Here is a 14,039-nt window from a genome sequence, read left to right as displayed (position 1 = left end):
GTCTTGTCTGTGGCATTCCATCTTCTTGGTGGATCTATTCTCGACTTTGTAAAGAGGATTTACACCAGATTAGCTCCACTTATAGCCTTGTAACCTTTGTCCTTCAATTTGGAGGTAGCAGCAAAAAGGATGATACAAAAGGAAGGAAGTGTTCTTAAGGGCCAGGTGAAGATATGCTGTCCTGAAGCTTACCTAGGGATTTGAAGAACCTTAGACATGAGCAGAAAGTGAAAGTGCTTTTAGCTTCCTAATGAAGTTCCACATGAAGCCCTCACCCTGTTCCTGTAGGCTGAGTGAGGAAATGTACTCCTGATGTTTCATCTTGTACATTTTATGGTTTTAAGCAACTAATAAATACTCAGCAGAACATGGTGGTTTACAAAAAGTTCATTGGTTTCAAATGATTGTCTCTTTAGAACCTAATACATCTCTGTAATATGGAGTACCAGTTATGGAGGAAAAAAAATCTGTGAAGTTTAACATGGTAAAAGGTTTTAAAAGAGAAATGATCTTGAGGGCCAAACGAAAGAAAGAAATGTCTGTTTGGTCCCTTGTTTTGGAAGGTGCTTAGTCTATAGGTTCTTTGAATGGTTCTTTAAGGGTTCTTTGGCTAATTAAGAGCTTCATTAAGGTGTAAAACATTCAAGGTTTTCTTGAGGGCCAGGTGAGAACCTGTTTATCATGCATCTACCCAGGATTTTGATGACTTATTGGATTAGTGGAATTATCCTCATAGAAGGTTTTTTTTTGTTGTTTTACTTCATTCTTCTAAATTTACTTTTGAGAGTTCCATGTTTATCACCCCTTCATGATTATTAGAGTTTCTCATGGGTTCTTTGCATGATTTTCTCCTCTTAGGTTCATAAAAAAATTTATTTCTGAAAGAAACCTCAAAGCAATCAAATGGAGCTCAAGTATAGACTCATATTTTGCATTTTTCGAACAATTTCATAATTGTTGTTTGGAAGCCATCAAGACTCGCTTTTTTGGAAAAAAAAAAAACATGAGGTTTCAATGGGTGACAATTATACACTCCTTGATAGGTTCCTCAAAGGTTCTTTAGGTTCTAGGCTTCCAAAAGAAATATTCAAGGTGCTTCTGAGGGCTAAATGTGGACATGGCCTCATGTTTTGAATTCCGGTAACTAAATAGTTTGTGCTGCGCAGAATCTGAAAGTATATTTGCTGTAAACATTCTTTGATTTGTCGTTCTAGTAGAAACCTGAGTAAACACTCTTTAGGATTCTTCAAATGGTTCTTGAGCCTGTGCAAATCCACGCCCATGTGTCTCCCCTTTCTTACGTGTCTAATACCAGCTCTAGCCAATCACAGCCTGCTTACATCGCTCGTAAAAAACACAATGGACGAGATGAAGGCATAGGGATTAACCCTCCAGCCCTGGAAGATCATGACAGGGATAAGAACCTCCTACTCCTTCTTCTTTGTCCCTTTCCCTTTCTATGTATATCCTCTTCTTTCATTTTCTTCTTCATTATGAGATCGGTGATATTTTACAATAATTACTAGTCACCCAGGACAAGATTCCTATCAAATCTCAGCTAAGTTCCATAACGAATTGTCCATTAGGTTGCAGGTTAATTATCGATTATTGAGATGATGGTGAAGTGCTCTCAGTCTTACCTCTGCTGGTGTTGATGTCCTCAGTGCCAGCTGTCTGGCCAACCAGGTGGTACTGGTTGAGCCTTGAGCCATCCTCTGCCACCACAACAGACTTAGTAGGGTCTTGCGTCCACTTGTACACCACCTCTGAGATTGGGTACGCATCTAAAAGAACACAAGTCGCATTATAGCCACTCTGTGATAAAAATGACAAAAGTGTACAATGAGGACATAAACAGGGTTGTGTGAATAAAGCTACATAATGGCTTTGTAAGTCTTTATGAATGGTCTATTTAGACCTGTGAACAGCACCTGAAAGGTTGGCATAAAAAAGAACATTAAATGCGTAGACCTTTTATAAAGGCTCGTGTGGGTATTATGTAGCTCTATAGACAGTGCCATTTTGGTAACAATTTCCTCAAGCATATGAAACCTACACAAGTCTTTATTAAAAGGTCTACGTGGTTCAAAGTGCACATTGAGAATGTGGAGTAGCATTGTGATTATTCTTAAATATAGTGTTCATAGAGCTATATAATGTTTACCAGTGACGGGCCGTGCATTTGTTACCTGGGCCTTCAGTGAGGACGTACCCGACTTAATCCACCTCTTAATACCACCACTATCACGTCGCCATTATAGAAACCATCAATACTACAGAAAAGCGCAATATAACAACACATGGCATTACAGAGAGAGAGACATTTCACATATGGAGGTGAAGACCATTTTACTAAAACAACAAACTCAGTTAAGACTCCAAACCTCTACACTACAACCACAACTGTGCACCTACAACATCTGGGGCAGTTCAGAATCAATATTTGTCTAATAACATGACAAAAACATTAAAAATGTAAATAAAATCCAACCTAGTCAGCAGAGATGCATACTTAAAATGCATACTATTAATTTGCACCATTCCTCAGAGGCTGTAATCCAGTGGTAGAGCTCGTATTCACTGGTCTGGAAGTGGAGAACAAACCCTTTCCCAGGCTGAGACACGCTAGCTAGCTTCAGGGTTGGCCGACCACCTTACCATGTCTAGCTTTTCTTCAAAATTAATTTTTATGTATGTCCGAGACCAAATCAATTTCTCTTCCTCCGTAGGTGTAAAAAAAGTCTAACTCAGATGTATTAATGTGTGCAGCTACACACGTGTTTTACAGTCGAACTTGGCTGCCCTGTGAGGAGAATCTAAAATCTAAACGGTTTAAGAAACAGAGCTATTTATTAAGGAGACTGTGGTAAAAAGTCCAGCAGTACTGACTCTGAAGGCTCTGGGCAGATTAGATTGACATGGCAGCACATAGAGGCTGAAATCTGATTGGACAAAAAATCTAACATCCACATACACGTACTGGATCAGTGCAGCCGAGAGAAAAGCTACGAAATGGGAAACTTTTGGGAATAAATTAATACAATATAATGGAACAAATTTCAGAATTTAGGTTGTAAATGTAGGTCAATACTTTTTTTTCACCACCCGCCACTGACACGTACACAAGCCTTTATAAAAGATCTATGTAGCTCAAGGAGCACACTTAGGACATGAAGTAGCATTTTGGTAACACTTTCTTTAAGAATGGTGCTATAAAGCATCCTATAAATCCTATACTGTTCGTTCCTCAAAGGTGGTGTTTACAGAACTGCATAACACCTACTCGAGACTTTATTAAAGGTCTATGTAGCTCACAGCGCACACTATGAACATGCGTTTCTTACAGATAGGGTTCACAAGGCTGCACAACAACTTCATAAGATTTTATAAAATGGTATTTGTAGCTCAAAGTGCAAACTATGGATATACGTTCCTTAAGGGCCGTGTTCACAAAGCCGCATAACGTGTCATAAGCCTTTATAAAAGGTCTAAGTAGCTCTATGATTTTAAGCCTCAGATCAGGCATGCGTTTGAAAGAACAGTCTGTGAGCATCTCCTTGAAGTAAAACCACACGTTCTCCACAGTGATGATGTACGAGTTTATGTACTGTAAGACACACAGCAGGAATAAACATTTGGATTACAGATGCTAATTTGCATCCCAGTTGATTTGACATCAATAATTTTAGTTTCATGTTGATTTAAGGCGATGTTTGTACATACATCTGTTAGCACCATGGACCTTTTCGGCTTCATCCCTGAAGTGGGTGCATTGTCCAGCTATGCCAAGTCAGGCGTTATTGTAAGTAAATCAGCGTCTTGGGTGCAGAATGTAATCGAGGTTCTTCGGCAAAACAAACGAGCTGCTCCAAGTATCTAATAACCAAGTAAGATTCAAGTAGCGTCTCTTTTACGCAGAGTTCCCTCCACTCAGCAGCCCAGAAGCTCAGCAGCTCAGAAGCTCAGTAGCTCAGCAGCTTAGCAGCTTGGTGTACACATAACCGATTACTTTCATTTCACCACATCATTCATTCTAATGAAGAACTGAATGAAGAACAGCACCACTGGTGCCTACGTGAGCGAGCTAATCAGTGAAAATACAGAGAGCACACGTGAACGTTTCTGTGTCCTCAGTGAGGTGACTGATTCCACTCGTCTGTTCGCCTTTATCTTTTCGCTTCTCACTCGCTCCATCATTCCATCCAATCTCTCAGAGATCCATTAATCCTGCCACTCTCACGGTGGACGTCTCCTGCTCAATTAAGATAGACTCCGGCTGTCCAGGCTTCACACACACACACACACACACACACACACACACACACACACACATGCACTTATGCACTCTCTCTCTCTCTCTCTCTCTCTCTCTCTCTACTACACACACACACACACACTAATATACACCCACACACACTAACACTACTATATATGCACACACACACACACACACACACACACACACACACACACACACTAATATACTCTCAAAACACAAACACCAATATACACACACCCTCATATACAGTACAGACCAAAAGTTTGGACACACCTTCTCATTCAAAGAGTTTTCTTTATTTTCATGACTATGAAAATTGTAGATTCACACTGAAGGCATCAAAACTATGAATGAACACATGTGGAATTATATATGGAATTATATACATAACAAAAAAGTGTGAAACAACTGAAAAATGTCATATTGTAGGTTCTTCAGTAGCCACCTTTTGCTTTGATTACTGCTTTGCACACTCTTGGCGTTCTCTTGATGAGCTTCAAGAGGTAGTCACCTGAAATGGTCTTCCAACAGTCTTGAAGGAGTTCCCCAAGAGATGCTTGGCACTTGTTGGCCCTTTTGCCTTCACTCTGTGGTCCAGCTCACCCCTAAACCATCTCGATTGGGTTCAGGTCCGGTGACTGTGGAGGCCAGGTCATCTGGTGCAGCACCCCATCACTCTCCTTCTTGGTCAAATAGCCCTTGATGCCTTCAGTGTGACTCTACGATTTACATAGTCATGAAAATAAAGAAAACTCTTTGAATGAGAAGGTGTGTCCAAACTTTTGGTCTGTACTGTACACTCACACAGACAACATATTTATAAACTGTATCACTTTTTTTTTATCCATTTATATTTACATTCATGTAAATAAACAGGTTTTAGGATAAACCACACCCACTTCCACTTCAGAACTGAACATGATTATAGAAATTAATCTTTGAGTCGGTATTAATGTTTGTTACAATCTGAACTAACGATTATAGAATTTAGTCATCAATTTTATTCTAAATGTTCACTTATAATATAACGATGTAGATGGTTGGCTTTTTATCTGTTTTATACATTCTTATGAGTAAAGGTAATAAATGTCATATCAATTTTTCCTAAGCTTTTATAACGAATCTAACACACACACACACACACACACACACACACACACACACACACACACACACACACACACACACACACACACACCGTAGATCACAGATATACCCAGCCTCCATCTATCTGACTATATTGTGTATAAGTTCTCTGAATGACTGGTGTAGGAGGAAGTGAGACGATAAATGTTCTCCAAACGAGACAAATGTTGGAAATGTTCTTCAGATAAAGTCTAATCAGAACCATCGTCCTCTACCAAAACAAACAGTCGCGGTTTTGATAAAGCAGCGTCTCTAATCACACAGTTACTCTTTACCCAGACAAGAGCACCTTGTAGCATAAAGACCTTAATGTTGTCTTAGGAGGGAATTCAGGAGACTGGAAACAGATCAGAACCATTAAACCTCGTTTAAAAATCTGTCCCATCATGTCAGAAAATCTGTATAATTATATATATATATATATTTATGAATAGAATTTCTGTATAAAATTCGGGGGTGTAAGATTTTAATTGTTAAGCATTTAAATGTCAGCAAGAGGATTCCGAACGAAGTGTTGCGTAGCTCTAGAGCATTCAAAAACAGGAGGAAAAAAAAGAGAATAAAGGAGACAGGAGAAAAAACACCAAGTACACATCATAATTAAAACTATTTTATATGACAGGAAAATAGAATCACAATGATGCTGACTTTAAACTCAATAATAATAATACAATGATTACATTTTAATCCGTATTCAGGTCATGTTGCACAGAATGCACGGTTCCTTTACTGTTCGTCTGGCATTAGAGAGCCTTTGCAGGTTAAAGAATAATAGATTTGTAAGGAAGGATGGAGAGACGGATGAACAAACAATTTCCAAATCACTGTCTTCTTTATTTTTACTAACTTCACCCCTGACTCCACCATTGACTCCACCACTGACTTCATTACCGACTCCACCACTGACTTTAGTACTGATTCTACCACTGAATTCAGCTTATCTCTAGTACTGAATCCACCATTGAGCCTGACTACAGCACTCAATACATCACTGACTCTAGACTGGCTTCACTATTGAGTCCACCACAGACTCCACCACTAATTTTACCACTGACTTTAGCAATGATTCTATAAATGACTTCACCACTGTCTGTAGCAATGGCTCTATTATTCATGCAAATTTCGACTCCACTACTGACTCTACCCTTACCTCCACTATTGAGTAATTTAATAAGTCCACCACTGACTAGCATTGATTCCACCACTGACTCTAGCATTGACTCCACCCTTGACTTTACTATTGAGTCTACCCCTGAATCTACTATTGATTTGTCTAAATTAGTCCACCATTGATTCCACCACTGACTACAGTTCTTCTCTAGTACTGACTCCACCATTTAGCTTGACATCACCACTGAATCTATACTGACTTCCCTATTAAGTCCACCACTGACTTCTACACTGAGTCCACCACTGACTCTACCATTTAGCCTGATATCACCACTGACTACAGCACTGAATACACCTCTGACTTCACCATTGACTCTAGATTGACTTCCCTATAAATTCCACCATTAACTTCTGCACTAAGTCCACCACTGACTCCACCACTGAATCTAGACTGATTTCCCTATTAAGTCCACCACTGACTCCACCACTGACTTCAGCGCTGATTCCACCACTGACTCCACCATTTAGATAAATTCCACCACTGACTCCAGGTCTGACTCCAGTGTTAAGTCCTCAATTAATTCCATCTCTGTTTTCATCACTGACTTTAGCATTGTCTATGCCATTGACGTCACCGTGGAGTTGACTCCATTATCAACTCCAATGAACCACCTCTGACTCTAGTTCTCCAAGGGGTAAGAAGACTATAGAATTGAATGTATTATTACCTCCACCACTACTTTATCACAAACTCCACCACCAGCTCCTCCATTGACCATAACCCTAAATCCACCACTGATGTTAAGAAAGTTCTTCTTCCTATTATTATTATTATTATTATTATTATTATCATCATTATTATCATTATTATTATTTACTAACCCAGCCATTATTGTTGCACAAGCCAGTGTACTCTTAGTGCCGGTCCCAAGCCCGGATAAATAGGGAGGGTTGTGTTATGAGGGACATCCGGCGTAAAATGTGCCAAATTAAATATGCGAATCACAAATGGGAATTTCATACCGGATCAGAAGGAAGCTGGTTTAAAAGAGGCAGATGTAGAGGACAGTGAGGGTATAGAGACAGAAGATCTGCTATGAAGACCCCAATGGGAGCAGCCAAAAGAAGAGGAAGATTATTATAATCCTACACATTTCTAGTTCACATTTCTGACTGACTACCAAAAGTTAGCATGTTTTAAGCCCCACACCCTCCTGAATTTCACCTGAAATAGTGTGAACTCAAACTAAATCTGCTATCAGGTTTAGGTTCATTTTAAAATGTAGCTATCAGGTTATAATTCACAGAAGATTAAGAGTACAGAGGATTAATCTCAGAGTTAATCTCACACTCTCAGATATGACAGCATGGCTGATCAGATCTAAAGTATGGAGTTAAATTGCATGTGAAAACTGAAGACATAGCAATCACAGGTAACTAGGCAAGGGTTTAAAGTTCTTGCAGAGGTGTAGATCCTGGTAGCAACTCAAATACATCCGGCTGAGTGTGAAAAAATGGAATTGTGTATAATTGGCAACGTTTTCTCAGCACAGTGCTCAGAACCCCTCTTCCTGATCCAGTGCCTTGTTCCTAACAGCGATTCTGAAATGTGACAGCCAAATTGTATTCTACTGGACAAGCAGATGGTGTCTTACTGCCATGACAAGGGTCCTTGTGCTGAAGTACAATGAATATGGGAAACAAAACAAAGACAAAGCAAGAAACATTTTTCCATATCGAGGACAGGATTTTTTTTTTTTACTGTGAAAACGAGAGCGATTTGTGAGTTGTTTTTTGTGGACGATATGTTCCAGTCACTACCTCCTGCTACGCTATTAAGTCATCTGCCATAACTACCTTTGTACAACACAACACATAAAGAGAAAGCAGGCTGAGTGATAAGGAGAGGGTGGGGAAAAAAAGAAAAAAAAAATCAAGTATTTCAGCCCCACCAACTGGGAAGCTCTTGACTGTTGGTGGTCTGAGGAACACCACAGCAGGGGACATAGATGGGAATGATAGATATGTGAACAAATGGGCAGTACAAGAGCTTTTAGTGCACAAGTTTTTGAAATTCCCAGCAAGAAAATAAGCAACGAGCGGTCTGAGCGAAATAAAGCACCACTAAGGAGCTGGACGCAATAAATGGACGTTATGAGCCAGGACCTGCGCATTTCTTTCCCATTTACAGCAGCAGCAGCAGCCATAGTAACCTGCCTTCCGCTTTGTTCAAAGAATGCATTCTTTAAGATTTCTTCCCTGAAATATACATCCATGTTCAGAGGGATTTTAGTGTATACGTTAGGCACAGCAGTGGTCTGAAAACCCCCCACAGAGAACTTTATTATGAAGTACCTTTGCTATATTTGGTTCCTTTCTTCTGAATGGAGTTCTCTTCAAATGGAGACCACTCACAAGTTACTGAGCAACTCATGAACTTTGAGGATGGTTTCCCTTTTGAGTCTAGTTCCTCTCAAGGTTTCTTCTTCATGCCATCTCAGGGAGTTTTTTTTTCTTCACCACAGTCACCACTTGATCACCCATTAGAGATAAACTAACAATTATAAGGAACAAACTTATACACTCTTTTATTACCGTTTGATTTCTGTTAAGTTGCTTTAAGACAATGTCCGTTGTTAAAAGGGTTATAAAAATAAAAATGTATTTGAATTGAATTTATTTATACCAAGAGTTCCATGTGGGTGGAGCAGTAACTGGTCCTGATCACTGATCATCCAATATCATTCTGATCTCTGATGAAGTTTCTGTTTTTTCTGTCATGTAGTTAAGGGCAGCTACAAGTGCCGTTTCTGTGTTTTATATGAAAAGACTGGCAAACAAATCAAATCATATATATATATATATATATATATATATATATATATATATATATATATATATATATATATATATATATATATATATATATATATATATATATATAATGTGTTTATTATTTAACTCTTTTTTTTAACAGAGAAAAAAAAAAGTCGTTTGGGCATGCCCATTTTCAGGATTGAATTTATTTGTAATGTTACACTTCACACTAGTTTTTAAATGCTCATTTACCGGTTTTATTAAGTATTTATTTAGGTATTAGGTCTGATGTTATAATTTTATTTTGGCAATTGTGTATCATGTTTACAATAATGTTTTATTTTTTCTTTGTCCCAGTGTGATTGTGAAAAGGTATAAACTGTTTGCCCAGCAGTTGCTTACATTTCTCCAATTTCTACATACAAACAGTGTCCTGACTAATCCCAAATAATATCTTCATTAATTACAATACACTACAGACAGAAACCCAACAATGTCCTCATTAATCACAATACACTACAGACAGAAACCCAACAATGTCCTCATTAATCACAATACACTACAGACAGAAACCCAACAGGGTCCCCACTAATCACAATACACTACAGACAGAAACCCAACAACGTCCTCATTAATCACAATACACTACAGACAGAAACCCAACAGGGTCCCCACTAATCACAATACACTACAGACAGAAACCCAACAATGTCCTCATTAATCACAATACACTACAGACAGAAACCCAACAATGTCCTCATTAATCACAATTCTATAAATACAAAATTTTTTACACCTGTTAGCCTCTCTGCCCGTTACTATTGAAATGATTAAGAAACATTTATATATTGACCAATCAGAATCTAGAATTCTACAATGCTGTTGTATAATGCAAAAATAATACTTTGAAAAAAAAAATCTTTATTAAGTACATTTGAAGTATATTTTAATAATCATGTCAATCTTTAGAGAAATCCCTATGTAATCACTAAGTAATCTACGTAGTTTAGCAGGACATGGATAGATCAGGAATTATATTTATACCTGAATCAGCCGACCTCAAACCACAATCATAATCATGCATGAACATTTGTTTTTTTTCTGTATACAACTAAAAATCATATTTTAATAACATCATGCAAACAAAAGGCACATTATTGTTATTCAGCACCTCCCAGATCCGTTCGTCAAAGAGGACTGTCAAATTAGGCATCTGTCACCGTTATTCATGCAGACAAACAAAAGCTTTTATGTAAGCCATTATACAAGAAGATGCTTTGAGGAAAAATGTTTGTTGCCTGATTAAAATGTTAAATCACTAATGAGACACGTCCGCTGTCATCTGCATCTCTTAATGGAGTTTTAGCAAACTTACGAGTGCATCCTAAACTTTTCTATCACTAGACAGTCTAAAGTACAAAAAAAAACATTTACTTTTAAATAAAAATACATAATTAAAAAAAGCCCACTTGTTTTTTCGTATACACGTGACTATACAACACAAATAATTCTGATTAGCATAAAGAGAATTACAATATTAATTTTAGACACACCCACGTCTCATTTGTATGTACAAAATTACAAAGCCAATTCAAGCCACACCCACTTCTCATTCGCATACACACAAACAATATTATTTTAAGAAAACACCCACATCATATCTACATTCACTTAATTATGCTGCCTATTTAAGTCACTTCCACTTCCTAAAATTTTTTATTGCAGATACGCCCACATACGATGTGTACGATTTTGATTTCAGCCACACCCACTTTTTGATTTGTATGGAAAACATAACTATAACTTTTTTTGTTCTGAGGAAAACAATAAGACTGAAAAAAATAAATCTTTAAAAATAAATACTTATTTCATGTCTGCTTTTTATCTTATTGCATTGTGGTGAAACATTACAAAAAATTACTTGTAAATTTATTTTAATGGTGAATTAATTTCTGAATAAATACATAAATGCAATTTTGTATTTGATTGCTGGTAAAGAAAATAAATAGTAGTAAGTAATAGAGTCTACCTGATAGAAAGAGAGAGAGAGAGAGAGAGAGAGAGAGAGAGAGAGAGAGAGAGAGAGAGAGAGAGAAAGGAAATAATAAAATAAAAAAATAACAACAATTTAAAACATTGTGAGTTTATCCGGCACTATAGCACTGTTGGCTAAATTCCAGATTTTCTTTCTGGGATAACGAACGATCCGACTGCATTATATAACGATTCCACACAGCAGTCTTGAGCTGGCCAAGTTATTACACAGAGGCCATCTGACCCTGAACAATCCCTCTGTGTGTGTGTGTGTGTGTGTGTGTGTGTGTGTGTGTGTGTGTTTTGTTCTAATCCAGTCCCAAAGTGACCCACTCTGTACAGCCGGCAGGTGATAATCTTAAACCAGCTCCTGGCCATGTGGTGTGCCATAAGATAAGACGCTTCTCAGCAATCTCACTCGAGTTCTCAAGTTCCTCGCTCTGCTCTCCAGACGTTCAGGGTCTAGCGGTGCACATTCTCGCAGAACCATATGGTACTAAAGTCCCTAATGGTTCGAGAACCGTCTCATTGCTTAACATCTGTAGATTATCAGCGCCTGCTGTCCTGTTATCGAGCTGTTACTATGGAAACGATGATGCCTGAGCAACTGTCAAAGCTGAAAATTGTATTAATTAATTAATTAATTGGTCTGAGTAATGAATTCGTCGGACCAATCAGAATCCGGAATTTAAAGAGTGCATGGGTAAAGAAAGATGGCGAAGCAGAGACGAGGTAAAGTGAGGACACTGGTGCATCGTTTCTCTTCACGCTTTATGTTTTGACAGGAAATTAATGAGAGGAGTCTGGGAGTCACCTCTCTGCATCCTTCTACACACACATCCTGCATCTCCTCTCTGCATCCTGCTCTTTTTTCTAGATTGTTCTCACTGTGTTTACTGTGTAAATTTTGGAATCACTGAGTGTTATGGTTTTTGAGACATACATGCATGTTTCTTTTGTTTTCATGCAACAAACTTAAATTCTTTGGACCAAATAAATTTATAAATGTTCAGATGTTCCCTTTCATTTTGAGTGAAAAATCCTCCATTAGCATGAAGAACAGCGTGACACACCCTTCGTTTCTCCAAACATTCCATTGAAATTCTTTGCTGTTTCTCTTGTAAAACTCTCCAAAGATGTTCTTCACTAGTTGGAGGTTTCTCGATCATCTCAGTTGGAGGTTTCTCGATCATCTCTCGATCATTTCAGTAGGATTGAGGTGCGGTGACTGGGCAGGTGGTTTCATGATAGATATCACTCCAGACGTCTGTTTAGTCTCTAAATTGGACATATTCATCCCTTTCGGCTAATCGTCTTGTTTTACGCTGAAGTCGGTCTCAATGAGCCGCAGTCCAGACGCATGGTGTTGAAGTATGGAATGGTTGCCATGTTGGTTCATTTCACGTATCAGAACTGCTCCAAAACCAGTGTTGGGCAAAGTTACTTTTAAAAGTAATGCATTACAATATTGAGTTACTCCCCAAAAAAGTAACTAATTATGTTACTTAGTTACTTTTTATGGAAAGTAATGCGTTATATTACTTTTGCGTTACTTTTGCGTTACTTGTATCTCTTTCACGCCTTACAGGTGTAACAGGTGTAATATAGATCATTGGCATTAAGCAATCAGTTATATTAGAGCAAAAGACATCTCAAACATTTAAAATGTTTAATAACTTCTTAGAGAACAATAAGATGATCGAGTCACTTTTGACCACAAGGCTGAACACTTTCCAGTCGCACTTCTGTACACTGCTTTTCAATCTGCCTCACCGTCAGGAATGTAACTATCGTTCGTGTATATAAGGTTGAGGGTGTGGGCTGCATGCCGGTGATGTGAAGGGAGAACATACCTTTCACTGTCATCTCATAAAACATCGTGCAATTCCGTAAATATCACCTCGTCCTCGTCTACATCATTCTCTGCTTCATCATCAGCTTCAAACATTCTGAACGCTTTCACAAAGTTCACGCTTTTATCAGTGACCGTGGCAGTTTATCTTCCCACAAAGAGCAAATGAGCTGTGAATTTACTCTCTCTCTCTCTCTCTCTCTCTCTCTCTCTCTCTCTCTCTCCGCTGCAACAGCATCATACATGTGTCTCCCACGGAAAACTTTTATTCTGAGCAGTCAGTAGAGCTGCAGTGGTGGAAAGTCGGCAAAAGTTTTCTATATTTCTGTCTCCATTTCTATATATTCAACATTATACACACACACACACACACACACACACACACACACACACACACACACACACACACACATCTGTAGTGCTGTGCTTTGCATGCAGATGTTTTTTTTTTTGAAGTGGTATTTTTTGCAGTTGACGAGAGTTTTTCACCAACACATAATCTACACTTCACCATTATTCCTTTTTCCTTTTCCTCCACTATTTCAATATAATAAGAACACTTCCATCACAATGATGTAATGCTCTGGTTTATTATCTCCGCTTCTGACCAGCTTCTGTTCCCGCTGCTCGCACGTATGAGTGCGCGATTCTACGTGACTACGTTCATTTTAATTCAGTATTGATTTTTTTATGCAAAATAATTGAACTGAATAGTAACTCGCATGACTTTTTTAAAAAAGTAACTCAGATATTAATGTGTACATTTATAAAGTAACGCGCTACTTTACTCGTTACTCCAGA

At 38.2% G+C, this 14,039-nt stretch overlaps 3 protein-coding genes across 4 annotated transcripts in view; 2 read left to right on the top strand and 1 right to left on the bottom strand.

Annotated features, from left to right (window-relative positions):
• oca2 (oculocutaneous albinism II) overlaps nucleotides 1–299 on the top strand; it is a 370,587-nt gene extending 370,288 nt beyond the window's left edge. The window contains exon 25 of the transcript XR_014536975.1: nucleotides 289–299. The gene's annotated coding sequence lies outside the window, so the exon portion shown is untranslated. The remainder of the gene's footprint in view (nucleotides 1–288) is intronic.
• atp10a (ATPase phospholipid transporting 10A) overlaps nucleotides 1–14,039 on the top strand; it is a 377,925-nt gene that overhangs the window by 195,759 nt on the left and 168,127 nt on the right. The gene's annotated exons all lie outside the window — the stretch shown is intronic.
• gabra5 (gamma-aminobutyric acid type A receptor subunit alpha5) overlaps nucleotides 1,591–14,039 on the bottom strand; it is a 36,109-nt gene continuing 23,660 nt past the window's right edge. The window contains exon 7 of one of the 2 annotated variants that reach the window (XM_083564416.1): nucleotides 1,591–1,784. In XM_083564416.1, coding sequence (XP_083420542.1) covers nucleotides 1,606–1,784 — 179 coding nt within the window. In that variant the 3' untranslated portion in view covers nucleotides 1,591–1,605. Of the gene's footprint in view, nucleotides 1,785–11,264; nucleotides 12,800–14,039 lie in introns of those variants that run through there. The other variant, XR_014537186.1, reaches the window with a different exon arrangement.

Source organism: Silurus aristotelis, assembly GCF_946808225.1.
Source record: "Silurus aristotelis genome assembly, chromosome: 2".
NCBI classification, from domain to species: Eukaryota; Metazoa; Chordata; class Actinopteri; order Siluriformes; family Siluridae; genus Silurus; species Silurus aristotelis.
The sequence above is the reverse complement of the archived record's forward strand: the minus strand, read 5'-3'. Positions and strand labels throughout refer to the sequence as shown.